General features: G+C 46.0%; 1 protein-coding gene across 1 annotated transcript; it reads left to right on the top strand.

Annotated features, from left to right (window-relative positions):
• Positions 1–392: 392 nt before the first annotated feature.
• Positions 393–12,839, top strand: lmtk3 (lemur tyrosine kinase 3; the record flags this gene model as incomplete). The annotated part of the gene is made up of 6 exons (XM_083762072.1): positions 393–3,566; positions 5,066–5,229; positions 6,563–6,696; positions 7,298–7,635; positions 10,247–10,331; positions 12,607–12,839. 6 exons carry the CDS (start codon positions 393–395, stop codon positions 12,837–12,839), a joined length of 4,128 nt encoding a protein of 1,375 aa, XP_083618198.1.
• Positions 12,840–14,959: the final 2,120 nt, after the last annotated feature.

Below are 14,959 nucleotides of genomic sequence, written 5' to 3' on the forward strand. Positions count from 1 at the left end.
TGCTACCGCGTGAGGACAAATCACATGTCCCAGACGAGACGGAAGGCAGTGGTGACAAGACTGCTGTGATTGGGAATGGTGAAATGGCACAAGATGAACAGCAGGTTAGCAGCTCTACTGGGGCGCTCGATGCCAGTTTACACCGAGCTGCGCCCACGACAGAGCCTGATACCCACGTGGCAGGTGACTCGGATTGCTCAAACATTTTCCCATTTCCAAATAACACTGGGAACTGTGCGGAGGAGGTGGAGGAGAGGGATGGCTCACAGCAACACGGCGACGGCCGTCAGGCCAGTTGCTATGCTTCCAGAAGGGCAGCCACGCCCGCCGTCACCCCGACCACCCCCGACTGGGACCCCTCCTCCATCACGCCCGACTCCGTCCTGTCGCCGATGACCTCCAGCTCAGCCGACTGCCTCACGCCCAGCGACTCGTGGACGGGAAGCGGAGGCGGGATGGGCAGCGGAGGGTACAGGGCGCTGGGAAACGAGACACCCCACCGAGACTCCGCGTACTTCTCCGACAGCGACTGGGAGGGGGAGGGGCCGAACCGGAGGGCCAGCGACGGACTCTCTGGCTCCAGGCCCGGCAGCAGCCGAGCAGGAGACAGGGGGACACTGACCGGCATAGAGGAAAAGACTGAGGCAGAGGAGGAGGTGGAGACAGGACAGAAGAGCCCTTCGAAAGACAGCACAAAGGTTCCAGATAGCACGGCTGGACCAGACAGGAGGGTGACCATTGAGACCCTGGGAGAAAAGAGCATTCCATATCAGCATGCCACTGTAAATTATATCTCCCTTGTTAGTAATGACAAAGACATTTTGAACAAAGGGCTAAAGCCTGCACAGAGAGAAGATTCTGGCATTTTCCATAATGATAGCGGGGAGGCAGACGGGAAGGGACCTGTCAAGCCAGGGCTTCTGTCTCATGATTCCCAGGCCAAAGACGGTGTTGACTTCATCAACAAGTTGTACTCCGATCCAGAGGACGAGCCCCTCAAAGGCCTCCCATACAACGAAGGCTCCCAATTAGACAACCATTACACAGACACCGTCATCTCTCACGTGCAGATAACAGACTGCACGTACCAGGACTTGAAGCCACATTCCAAGAACATCACCGACAGTCTGATTGATTCCGTGTCTGTCAGCGAGTCAAAGGACTGCATACTGAGACTCGACAGCAAAGAATGCGTGAGTGACACGCCGGCAGATAGTCTCTCAGATCTCCCTGCTCTCAATGCCCCCTCCAGCGAGGGTGACGGTGGGGAAGTGGTGACGCTCTCCCACTTCGATAATAACAGTGAATCCAGATTGTCTAGGTTCTACACCATTCAAACCACTGACGAAAAACACAGCGACGGACCCCCGGCGTTACTGGACCCCGACAGCGGGGAGTGTGTGGACGACGACGCGAGCAGTGTGACGGCGTGTTCTTTTTGGGCAGAGGAGGAGACCGCCGGATGGTCAGAGAGACGCGAAGGAGCGGAGCTTCAGCAGACGGATGCCAATGAGCTGGGCTTGAGAAACCTGCGCTACCCAGAAGACGGCGAAGAGAACAAGGTCGGGGCCAAGTTGGAGCCTGAGACACAGCTGGCAGCCGGGGAACTGAGCAACGCCACGAGGGAGAAGTCACCTCAAAGGGAAGCGGCGAGGACAGAGTCGACAGAGAAGGACTCGCCGGTCAGCAGTGGGGAAGAGAGGTCACCCGAGTGTCTGGAGCTTAAAACTAAAGACCTGTGGAATGCTCTTGAGGATGAGGAGGAGGAGGAGGAGGGTGAGGGGGACGAGGAGGAAAGGAGAGGAGGCTGTGGAGGAGGAGTGGTGAAAGGAGAGTTCGATTGCCATCGCTTCAAACAAGGGGAATTACATTTGTGGCCCGCCGAAAATGACCAGTGGGCCTCTCCGGAGAACAGGAACCGAGATGCCGAACTAGGATCGGAACTCTTCTCAGGCTTCAATACAAAGGCCTGGGAGGTAGGAGAGAGGCTCGTTGTGGGCCGTGAGTTCTGGGAAACGGAGGAAAATGATGAGATGGCAGGGAGTGAACCTCACCCTGCTGTCCTCGGGGGCTGCGAGGAAACCGGTAATGATGAAACCCAGGGGCAAGTTGGCCAGCTCGCAGTCGAAGCAAAGTGGGATTCCAGCGACTCTGATCTCCTACAAGCTGTCCCACCTCCGGACACACAGCAAGAGGAAAATATTGAGAATCTAGAAGAGGTTGTTGATGAACAAGACAGTGGTCTGGAAGGTCGAGTCTCGGAGATTGAAGTCGAGAATGAAGAAATCCCGGAACGAGAGAGCTCAGACCACGGGGAGGAGCAAATTAAACCACACACAGAGCTGGTCAGCTCTAGTGAGGCCCGACTCCGCTCCACAGAGGAGGAGGAGGAGAATCAGAACTTTAATAGATGGCCGCAGAACACCCAAGAACCTGTTGAAAATATTGTACAAGAAAATATTTATTTTACAAACACGTTAGAGAATATAAGCTCGAATAGCTCTACGAATAGCATCCCTGAAGCTGCTCAAGAAGACTTATTAAGTTTGGAGGGTTTTGCACCGTTAATGGACTCAGGGATTGCAACGAGTCCTCAACTTGTAGGGCAAGAGATCCGGGGAGGTATGAGTGTCATGAATGTAAGGGAGGACCTTTCTCCTTCAACCGACGTCCTCTCTCGCCCCGGCGACAGTGGATTGTCAATAAAGGGCACCGATCAATGTTATGCACAGTTAGACAACTTTAGCTCTGTAGATTTCCCCAGTCCTCCGCCCAGCATAGACCTCGATGTCCAAGATGACAAGCTGGAGAGTTTAGACGACTCTTTCCCTAGTCCTCCGCCGTCTGTCGTAGAGGAAGAGTTTATTAGCCACATGGATTTGGAAGACTTTATAGCCAGCGCAGAGACACAGCCACATATTTCCCACACTTCAGACACAGACCCCTCAGAGCTTCCTCCACCTGCCATGACCCAAAGCCGAGGGATCTCAGCCAACCTGAGCGTTTCTCCTCCCGTGCACATAACGTTAGAAAGCGAGATCGACCACGTGCACCACCTCGTGAGTCACGACGAACAAAATGACCTGTCACACAAAACGCCCCTGACCACGCCGCCTCTAACCCGACCCTCCAACCACGACTCCCTCCCAGAGCTGCTGATCTCCGAGTGGAAGGATCTGGACGAGGAGCCCCTGGAGGATTTCGAGAAGCTGGAGAAGCTGTGCGGCATATCCGGGGACGGGGAGGACGACCTCTTCCTGGAGAACCTGGAGCTCCTGGAGTCTCTGAAGAGGACGCCGCCCGAGCTGAAGCCGCGCGGCGCGGGAGACGGCGACAGGGTCGAGGAGGCCACCTGCGGCTCCCCCTGTCCCGAAGGCAGGAGGGTGGACCTGAAGGAGGACATCGACGGCAGCTCTGAGAAGGTGACGGCGTCCACTCCGTACACGATCCCGGATTACCAAGACGACACGCCGTCAGCTCAGGAGGAGAGGTGTGACGCACAGAGCCCAGGATGCGACCAGGGGTCTCTGTCGAAGATGACTGCTAAAAATGGACTAATGATGCAGGTGAGCATGTGACCTCCGTGTAAAACGTCGATCAGTGACTATCTTCGCTTCAGATTAAATCAGCCTAGAGTCATAATTATTATATTATATCGTTGCTGTAGGGAGGAAACCACCTAACTCAATTTTTGAGGTGGTTTCTTTTGGGCATAAATCAGTGCTATTGAACACCCGTCACGTCTTAGGTTAAACAGATATTGAACCAATGGAAAGTATTAAAAAGCGCTTCGGTGTACCTCTTAACTCCATTGGACCCTCAAACGGTCCACTAAAACACCTAACTCCACCACCTCTCCCCCTCTCGTGCAAGTAATTGCCAATATATAAAATCACAACACCAACTTTGATGAGGCAGTATTGCTTTGTTTTCAAAATATAAGCTTTCCTTCATTTCCTGAAAAATGTATGTTTCATTTTGTGAAAAATGAACATTCTGCAGCTGGGTGGTTTCTTCCTGACAGCAGAGATATACAGTTATATATTTTTATTATTTACTATTATTTAGTCACAATATTATTGGTTAAATATTTATGAACCCCCCAGATAGACTTAACCACCTCCAACCTGGCGCCCTTATTGTGGACATGGTGATTATTTTCCAACTGTTTCCAAATTTCCACTTTGGCAACTAAAAAACACGGTGAGGCAGCTTTCTGCTTCTACGGGCCAACGGCGTGGAACAAACTCCCACTATACCTTCGACAGGCAGCCTCTGTAGACATTTTTAAAGCACAGCTCAAGACCTACTTCTACACTCTTGCTTTTAGCTGATCTTTTACATTCCTTATTATACATGTCTTCACTTACATACTTACATTTTTATCCCACGATTTTGTAACCCAGTTTTCTTTTCACCCAGTGCCAATTATCTAATGTAATCCTGGGCGCTACACTTCCTCTGCCAACCTGGGGGGGCAGCGGACTGACCTCATGCCTCCTTCTATGCATGAGGAGTCCAAGCTGCTTCTTTTCACCTGACAGAGGGGAATTTCCCCAGCCGGACGTAGCGCGCGGAAGGGACACGTTATTCCGACCAGTTCCTTTCCCCTCCATCAGGCGCCCCGGCTGGCCAGGGGGAGGTAGTTTTAGAGACAAGGATTACGGCATGTTTTTGTGAGGGTATCTACCCTAGGGGACACGGGGAGAACATGCAAACTCCACACAGAAAGGCCCTATCGCCAACCCCCGCCTCGGGTATACTGCTATTATTTTAATCTTTTATGCCTTGCTTTTACTTGCTTTTTATTATCCATTGCTCTGTGAAGCACTTTGAGCTGCATTTCATGTCAGGTGCTATACAAATAAAGTGTTATTATTATTATTATTATGAGTTGCGTTGTGAGCTCGTAGACAGCCTATGCTCACTACATTTGCATGACACTGTCTTACGACAAAGTTGCATGACAAAATAGGCCCTTTATTTAATTAAGTTGATTCATTACAAACATGTGACCTTATGTGACCGATATGATTTGTAACACTCCATTTTCTCCTTTCTCCAGGTGTGTGAGGAGAGGTTGCAGTTCTCCCTCAGTGAGAACGTCCAAACCAACAGGTTGTGGGGTACGACGGTCAAAGACACTGTGACTCTGAGGCCCTGGGGCGACCACAGCACAGACGCCAGTGAAGAGCCAGTCAGTGTGAAAGACAAACGTGACGACGAGAGGTATGACATGACATCTGACGTTTTACATTAGCCTGGAAACCAGACGAATCTGCCACAGGGAGAGAGAAAAGAATTATCCCTGGGGAGATTGGTCTGGCACTCCTCAGTTTGAATTACATATCCACTCACCCCCAGAGTTGACCAATCAGAGCCCACTATTCAAAGTCTATATTTTTGCTGTGATGTTTGAATCTGTTTGCAAATCCCCCTTTGGAAATGAATCTTCAACACCGAAGTTTCAGTCTGGCCATGCCAGGCTAGGTTTACCATTACTATTTTAGTTGCATTGAGTGATCAAAAGGTACTTAAAGTACCAAAAGTAAAAGTACTCATCATTTTGTAGAATGTCCCATTTCAAGTTTTTGTATGCAAATATTTTGAAAATAGCAGATCTACAAGCTCACAATGTGATGTAGGCCTACTGTATATAGGGCTGAAGTGTATAATGTATTTTTTGTAATAATAATCAAAATCGAATAACTAAAATAAATGTAGTGGAGTAAAAGTACAATATTAATAAGTAAATTGGAAATAAAAAATCACCCGTGTGAAGTGAGGGGCGCTAATATATTAAAGTCTAACTCATGTTGATTAGGTGACGTATTGATGTAAAACAAACGGTGCAAGCACAAACATCAAACGCCATCAACAATAAAGAGACAATATGACGTAAATGACACATTATGACGTAAATTTTCAATGCGTTTTACAAAACAAACATGGAACTAAAGACAAACCTGTGTATAGGAGGGGCTAGAGCTCCTCAAAGAAAATCCAGAGCAGAAAACTAACTTGAGTTGTATGAAATACTTGCCATTAATATAGTGGTTGCAACTGATTTAATTGATTGCCAGAGTCCTGTGGTGGGAGTTCTGCTCTGGTTTTGGTGAAATATCAAGTAGTTCCGGTCATTTTGTGGGGGGTACTGGGGGCCACGCAGTAAAAGTAAATTAATTCACAAAACTAACGTCATTTGTATTGTTGACCTATTTCTAAAATATTAGTGCAACTTTCGTTCTTTTTTTACCCCTCTATCACACAGAACTATGTTTTTTGTGTCCATATCACTACGCCCAATTTTTTTTCCATGTGATTAATTACGTTAATTTTGTGGATAAACTTTTACTGCGTGGCCCCAGTGCCCCCCACAAAATGACCGGAACTACTTAATATTCACTAAAACCAGAGCAGAACTCCCACCACGGGACTCGGGCAATCAATTAATACAGTTGCAACCACTATATTAATGGCAAGTATTTCATACAACTTAAGTTAAAAAGAATCTCAACTATCCCTTTAAGAGTCAAGCATTCTTCCTTTTTGCCCGCTATAGCCAAGAAGAGCATGAAGCTGCCTCCGGCCCCTGGCCTGGCGGTGACCGTGGGGACACTGCTCCTGAACCGCACACTGTGACTGAGCAGCCAGAGGCGCCGATCCCTCAGCCTGCTGGAAACCTGGCCATGAAAGGTACCTATGTTTTGTTAGTTGGTACACATAACATTATTACCCCACTATAGAGTATACCGAAGTCCTGACATCACTCGCTCATCCCCTGCGTCACAGACGTTTTTCTCTATGGAAAATAACATAACAACAAAGTCTTATTCACAACTGATAGGCTCAGAGACAGGTGCGTAGGCAGGGCTCAAAGTATTCAAAAAATGCACATAAAGTGCACAAAGACCCGCTCACTGTCTGCACTTGCAATACGAACACTATTATTAACAACGTTTCGGTCAAAGACCTTCTTCAGGGCCTGGGGGGCTGAGGCACCTATAGGCCGGTAACCCAGCCCGTCGGCCTTTGCCTTTGAGGGCCTTTGGCACTCAGCATCAAGGGTTGGATTGGGTCCCTGCAACATAAAATAGCCGATCTAAGTGTAGTAGTTGTTTTACAATGACGTGTATAGGTCTTAAGTGGTTAATGATTTTGATGTATTATCCTCGACAGTTGGGAGAAATTTAAATAGATTATAAATAAATTAAAACAGATGCAAACAGACTTGGAGCCCGGCGCTGAGCTTGTGTAAATGTTATCATTCCACAATGTGTCTCTCCCAAACTCGCAGCCAAACTGGCCCGTCTGTCTCTGGCGCTGCCGCCCCTCACTCTGACGCTGCCCGTGGCCACCGGCGGCAAGGGGGGCTTCGGGGACGGCGGCATCGGGGGTCGGCTCAAGCGGAGGAGAGGCCTGACGTCGCCGGGCAGCGACGTCGACGAAGACGAGGAGGAGGAGCCGGAAGATGAGAGCTCGAGGAGGGTGATCGTGGTGACAGAGACGGACGTGGACAAGCGCGTGGGCCTGCGGAGTCTGCTGAAGTCCCCCAAGGAGCCGCTGGCAGGGGAGAGGGACAGGGGGAGGAACGTGTCCTTTTTTGACGACGTCACGGTCTATCTGTTCAACCAGGTATCTATTGCTCCTAAAACGTTGTCCTATAGAAAATCCACACTCAAATCGGTGTTGATTTTGACTGCTAATTTTTAGTTTTAGTTTTAGTTGTTAGTCTCTTAGGTAGTTTTTAGAGATGTTTACTACTGTATCGTTATCGGCCCTTATTTGTCATATCGGGTCAAATCGGTATCGGCGAATATGCCAGTCTAACCACCATAGACACAGGGGTAAGCCGGGGTTGACACTATGGCAGGTAAATAAAATGTTGGGGCATGTGGAGTTTGCTTTCGAGTTGCCCAAACTGTAATTGCACTTTTGAGTGAGGTGTCTGTTATAAACACAACATGAGATATATAGCTAGCTAGATAGCTATAAACACAACACGAGATCCCAAACTGGTGTCGGTATTTGGTATCGGCTAACACAGAAATTGTGGTATCGGGATCGGATCGGAAAGGAAGGAAAAATCCCTAGTTCAGTCAGACAACTCACGAATAGATTAACCATTTATTGCAGAATGAGTAACAAGTGTGCATATGATATTTGACTTGGCGTTCGGCTCACCGGTGGTGCTGGGGTGGTGGTGGGAGAAAACATCACATACAACCGGGAACCATGAGCAGAGGAAGGCAGGAAGAGCATGGAGTCTAGTGAGCTTAAGTAGCCTGCCCAATTGGTCAGCTGACTGCCGCATCTGCGAATGAGACTTGCACACACTTATACGCCCACATAGTAATGCAGCATGTTAACCTCTTGAGTATAGAATGAGCCTTTGAGCATGGCAAGAACCCCCATTGAGGTTGACTGACTGAACTGACTCCGCGTTAGGGTGGCCAGACGCCCGGTTTCACGCCGGACAGTCCGGTTTTAGACCCACCTGTCCTCCTCCCACCTCATCCTCTGGCCGGACACATAATTGTCCGTTTTTTGTGATATACAGTGCTTGTGTAATTTACTGTCATTTACGTCGTCTGCCTGGGTATTAAAATCTCCGCAGCGCTGCTCAGCTCCGCAGCGAGCCGGCCACACTGTCTTAAAAAGAGAGAGGCGAGTGGAGACGTTCGGAGTGTTGCCATGTCCGCTTAATTATAAGCTTGTTTTATATAATAGGCTACTAAGCCTAGTCAGGCTTCTTTTGGGCTTGTTTTCATAGACATGGTTGCTTGGTTCTCTTCCAAAACCTGGCAACACTGCCAGTGGGATGGTCGGTTTGTTTGTTTGCTCTCACAATCACTTTAGTATAGTTAATGCAGAGATAAATAAACCAAATATGCCGAAATGAAAAACTACATTTAATGAGCAATGGAGCAAGGAACTCGACATCATAAAGAAAGGGAGGCTAAAGCACTGTGAACATATAGGCTACTGGCATCATTGTCCCACACCGATGTCCCACACCGATGACCATAAAACTGTATAAAAAGACCCACAAGAAAGAGATTAAACATAAAACATATCTAAACATGAAATAAAATAAACTGATTATAAAATGAATGGCCTTTGTGGTACCCTATAATTTAAAAAGGTTAATTTAATTAGCAAATATATGTTCTCTGTGGACATAATGCTGGAGATGATGGTGGTCAAAATCAGGTGCAATAGTAGTAGTAATAATATTAATATCTGGGGGGGGGGGGGGGGGGCAATCTGGGAGGGGGGGGGGGTTGGGGGAGCGAGCCCCGCAAAAGTGTCCTCCTTTCTGAAGTCTTGCAGGTGGCCACCCTACTCCGCGTGCTGCGTTTGATTAGTTTTAATTTAGTTTTAGTCACATTTTAGTCACCCGGAATGTTTTAGTGTCAACTAAATATCATACGATTTTAGTCGACTAAATCTACTGTTGATTTTGTCGACTAAAATGTATTTGGCGGGCCTCGATGCCATCATAATGACAGATTTTACACTTGAAAATAGCCGATCTGCAATCTCACAACGCGCCGTGACCTTGTAGATCTGCTATTTTTTTGCCTGCAACCAAGTGTAAAATGACTTATACTGGATCTCTTGTCCACTACCCTTCCTAACATTTTAGTCTAGTTTTTATTTGTTGACAAAATTGTCAATAAGTTTAGTCTTAGTTTTAATTTAGTTTCCATTTAGTTCAGTGAAAAGAGGTAGTCAATTAAAAAAAAATTGGTCATAGTATTAGTTGACGAAATCAAATATGTACAAACGCCTATTCTTTAGTGTTTGATTATTCTTACTTTATCTATAGTAAATCAGAGCCTACATATTGTACTGTTCCTCCCGCTGGAAAAGATGTTTGGGCAGAAGATAAATTGCGTTTTTAGTACCTTTATTCACTATACATGTTATGGCTTCATGTCAGTATTATGCCAGTACCATGTCAGTAACTCAGTATCATGTCAGTAACATGGTTAGTATCATGTAAGTATCATGTCAGTATCATGACAGTATCATGGTCAGTATCGTGGTTAGTATTATGTCAGTATCATGGTCAGTTTCATGTTAGTAATGTATCAAGTCAATATCTTGGTTAGTATCGTGTCAGTATCATGGTCAGTATCATGTCAGTAATCATGGTTAGTATCATGGTCAGTATCATGTCAACATTCATGGTCAGTATCGTGGTCAATATCATTCTTGTTTTTCTCTTTTCATGAAACAGGACACTCCCACCAATGAGCTGAGCGGTTCAACGCCCACCAGCCCAGCTCCAGCCTCTGCCAAAATCAGCAAGTTGGACTCACATGGTACGTATATTCATAAACACAGATCTCCGTGTGATTTTGTAAGTGGTGCAACTCCGTGTGGGGTCCCCGGGGGGTCCCTGGAACATCCAGACCCCCAGGAACGTGCGCAGGGGGCCGGGCCAGGCCGGTTCCGGCGAGCCGCCCTGCATCCGAAACGGTTGAGAAATTACAGAGTTACCATGTCCCTCTACTGTACTGTACTGTACTGATACACCTGAAATCATCATATATACAGTTAATATGTATGTGTGTGTTAGGCTGCACAACAGTGACACTTGGTTTTGAAAACCAACCAAATGCTATTTTCGTGCTCAGACACAGGTAGCCAGCCAGCCAGGCAGCCAGGCAGGCACACACAAAGCTACTTAAGTCATTCACTGCCACCAGGGGGCGCCAAAAGGCTCAGACCGCCACCATATATCATTTAAAAAAAAAAAAAAAATCTAAGAAAAAAGAAAAGAAGTGAAATAAGTCCTTGGCAGTCATTGAGTTTTAATGAAGTGGTTGCACCACTTCAAAATACATCTAGCATTCGTTATTATTTAGTCATATGCACTTTTTAATACTTTTCATTGGTTCAATATTTATAAAACCCACAGACACAAAATTAATTTTCAAAAATAACAAAAACAGCAGATATAGAAGCTCACAACTCATTGCATCATGCGCTTATAGATCAGCTAGTTTAGCTACTTGTTCCCCGATACCAGTAAGACGCCTGAGGGCGAGAAGGAAAATCTGATATCTCCATAATAATTTCGTGCACGCATCCGCCTGGGTGACAGCTGGGTGAGCGCTGGTGCTTTGGAATGGGGGGTCAGATCAACATATGGAATGAATTCGGTACTGGCCTATATGGAGCGTGTCTTGAGTGTACAGGGTTTGAAGAGGCCAGATGAAAATGTGGAATGTCAGAACAGGTCAGCTCCATATATGTGACCAAATTTGACTGAGAGACTTTGAATTTTCGTTTTTTCATGTCATATGAAAGTAGGGAATCATATATGATTCCCTACTTTCATATGACATGACATATGACATATGACAGCTATAGTTTGACATATTGGTTGTTCAGTTTGACCCACCAGTTTTGGAGATATGGCTTTTAGAGTAATGTCTTGCAGAAAACAGCGAGTTGAGAAAACAGGCTTGAAAGGTTCACTTCTGTGGTCTCTAACATTACACCTAGCTACATGTTTAAGCATTTATTTCATATTTACATGTCAATTTCAGCTCTGACACTTATTTCAGACATGCTCTAGTATGTGATCACAAATGGAGATCTAAGGGTGGCAGCGGGGGCAGAGTCTTGAGTGTACAGGGTTTGATGAGGGCCCTGGTAGGGCTAATTTTGTCTCCAGAAGTCTTCCAGTAGTCTCTCTCTCTCTCTCTCTCTCTCTCTCTCTCTCTCTCTCTCTCTCTCACATGCACTGGTCGCTTCATTTCACAGAATAATGAGAGTTTTAGTCTCAAGATTTGCCCCTGGGCTTGTGTGTTATTATTGGGGCAAACGCCACAATTTGTACTTCATCACAGGACGGTGTCTTGTGCCTAAAATATCAGATCTAGAAGCTCACAGCACGTGTATTGTGTATCACCACCCCTCCCCTCATGCACGGTGATGGCTGTGTGTGGGATTTGATTGTATTTGCCCGTGAAACCTAAAACCAGCTCCTGTGGGGGCACCTTGTTGACTCAGGCTGTAAGCTCTAATCTGAAAGAATTGTAGTTTTGGCAGAAGCATAAATGAGGCTTCGCTTTCTGACAGGCACAACACAAGCTGTGATGTTCCGACATCCAGATTCGGAACACTCTATAGATATACCCCCCTCTCTCAGTTGTCTTGTAAATACCTTTAAATATGTATCAATGCTGTCAGGAATGAATGAATGAATGAATGAATGAATGAAATAAAGAAAACCTTATATTTTGAAAACAGAACAATACTGCATGAGAGGGGGATAGGTGGTGGAGTTCGCTGCTTTGGCACAGTTTGTGGGTCCAATGGAGTTAAGAGGTTTTGTCCAAAGCGTTTTTTTACTACCTTCCATTGGTTTGTTTCCATTACCCCAATCCAACCCATGATACTGTGTGCCAAGCAGGCAGGCACATGAGGGTCCCATTTTTCATAGTCTTTTTTTTTGTATGACCCGTCCGGGGATCGAACCCCGACCTCCCAGTCCCAGGGCAGACACTCTAACCACGAGGCCACTGAGCTGAGGTTTAATATATACATTTAGAATAAAAAACAACTCCTCCTGTCTCTTTACATCAGGGGTGAACACCAAGGGCAAAGATTCCAGGAGAAAAGACGACCTGCCGTTCAAAGCCAGATCACCCGTGGGAGCCAGATCGCCTGTGGGAGCCAGATCACCTGTGGGAGCCAGATCGCCTGTGGGAGGAGCCCGGTCACCGGTGGGAGGAGCCAGATCACCCGTGGGGGTCAACCACCCCATGACATCGTCGCGCTTCACCGTCAGCCCTGCCGATGACCCCCACCTGGTGTGACGCCGCCGCGCTGCGTCGTCATGGGAAACCTTTCAGAGCTGCACCCTCTGAGACCGGTCAGTGAACCAGCACCAGCCACTCTCTCAGAGGCTATTTTTTTATTGAATAGGCAAGACGATTGGGAAAGGAAAGACTCCCGTTCTAGAAGCTGGGCACATTCCAGGTTTTACCAGCTACAGGAACGTTTTGTATATGTCAAAAGGGTTTGCCGCGCTCCTCCGTGCCACAGTTTATTCAGAGCCTCGTGGCTCGGCAAAAAGTCTTCTGTTGAGGAAGTATGCAGTATGATGCTATAGGAGGAGGAGGAGCCTGGAGCTTAGTAAAATCTGAAACAGATTTGACGGCTATGCAATGGGAGTCTTAACTGTGTACCAGCTTACCCTCTATTTTTTCCCCCCCGGCTTCGTTCTGTTGTATTTTCCCCCCATAATGTGCGGGGAGTGCACTTTCTTTGGTCATCTATCTTGTCTTATGTAATGCCTAATTTATGCTCCGCCATACTTTGCACGGCGGTGTCGCGTTCCCAGAAATAGCAGACCTACAAGTTCAAAGCTTGTAGGTCTGCTATTTTCAGGTTTGCGCCGGTGTCATGTGACAGAGTATGAATAGGGCTTAAGCGCTTTGTTAAAGAAAAGAAAAACTGTTTTTCATTGCAGTCCGTCAGTTATTCTCTCGTAGGCAGCCGTTGGGGACAGAAGATGCTTGACTCCTGTGTTTGAATCCTCATTCAGCATTTGTACAAATACCGTAATACAGGTGTATACAATATCATTTTAGAGCTGTTTAAGTTTAGATGTATTCTTAGACTGCACGAAAAAAAGAGAGAAAAAAAAAAGAAGCAATTAAGCTATGTTACTTTATACTTTTGAATTTCAAAAGGCTATTTCTATTATTTATTTATTATTTATTCAAATGCAATTTTCATGCTATGTAAATATTATTTATTTAGGTTTGCTTAATTTTTAGCTCTCAGAATTGTTTGGGACAAAACGCATCTAGGTTTAACTTCTCATGGTCTTCAAGACAAATAAATCAAAAATATTTTCCCGAACTTCTTAATTGCTAAAAAAGTATTTTGTATAATTTCACTTGTTGATATAATCCCATCCAGTATGGAGCTATGTCTTCTAATGTAATGTTTTATTTTTAATGTCAATGGATTTTTAGCTGTCTTTGTCATTCCTTTTACCTTGTTTGATGACAATTAATGTAGCTTAGCATGAAAAAAATGGAAGCTTATCATCGGTAAAAAACTTCATTTGTTGATGTCTGTGTTAATTTATCTAATTTTCTACTAATAGCAGCCAATCATACAGTCGAGGTCCAAATAGTCCCTTTGTTTAGTCTGTTTCAACGTTGGTTTAAAACCTTGTATTGTTTAAAGAATGGTTTTCAAGGGATACTGTATGAACAAGGGGAAATAAAGTCAACATAAAAACTGTGAAACTCTTATTGAACTGTTTAATGACAATAAATTGTATTGACGTATACGCACACAAAGGTGTTCCATTTAATACGAAAAATCTTTCTGAAAACTCTTGACATTCAACGGTCTTGTTTGCCACTGCATTCCACTCATGTTTTTGTTTTTTTTAAGATTTAGATTTGGCTTTTCTGTCTTTATTGATAGTTTCAAGTGAAGATACAGACAGGAAAGAGGGAGAGAGAGAAGGAGAGACACGCAGCAAAGGTCGTCATGAACGGGACTCGAACACGCGACACGCTGTCAGGCCCAGAGCCTATATGTGGCATGCGACTGGACCACTAGGCTAGCGGGTGCCCTTCATGTGTTTTCTTTGCCCACACAAATGAATCGTGTCAATTAAATTCCCAAAGTTCCCCCACACTGTCAGGCTCTGACTATAGTGCTGTGCATGGTACATGTCCAGTCAGGAAGCTCAGTGCACAGTTGCTGCTGGCCAACCATTGGTCAGACTCGGCAACCGTACGTAGGTCTCAGCCCCATGCTTCTATTCTCAACCAATCACACTCACATCATGGAGTGCTCCAATTAAAATGGGGAAGTTGCATTTCTCATTCCTTTCTGTTTGCTACCACCGTCTGTTCTGTTTTTTTTTTAACTTGCTGCCATCTTCTTGCTCTGCTCAGTCTGCTGTGCT

The sequence above is a fragment of the Protomyctophum parallelum genome (assembly GCF_964188405.1).
Source record: "Protomyctophum parallelum genome assembly, chromosome: 3".
Classification (NCBI taxonomy): Eukaryota; Metazoa; Chordata; class Actinopteri; order Myctophiformes; family Myctophidae; genus Protomyctophum; species Protomyctophum parallelum.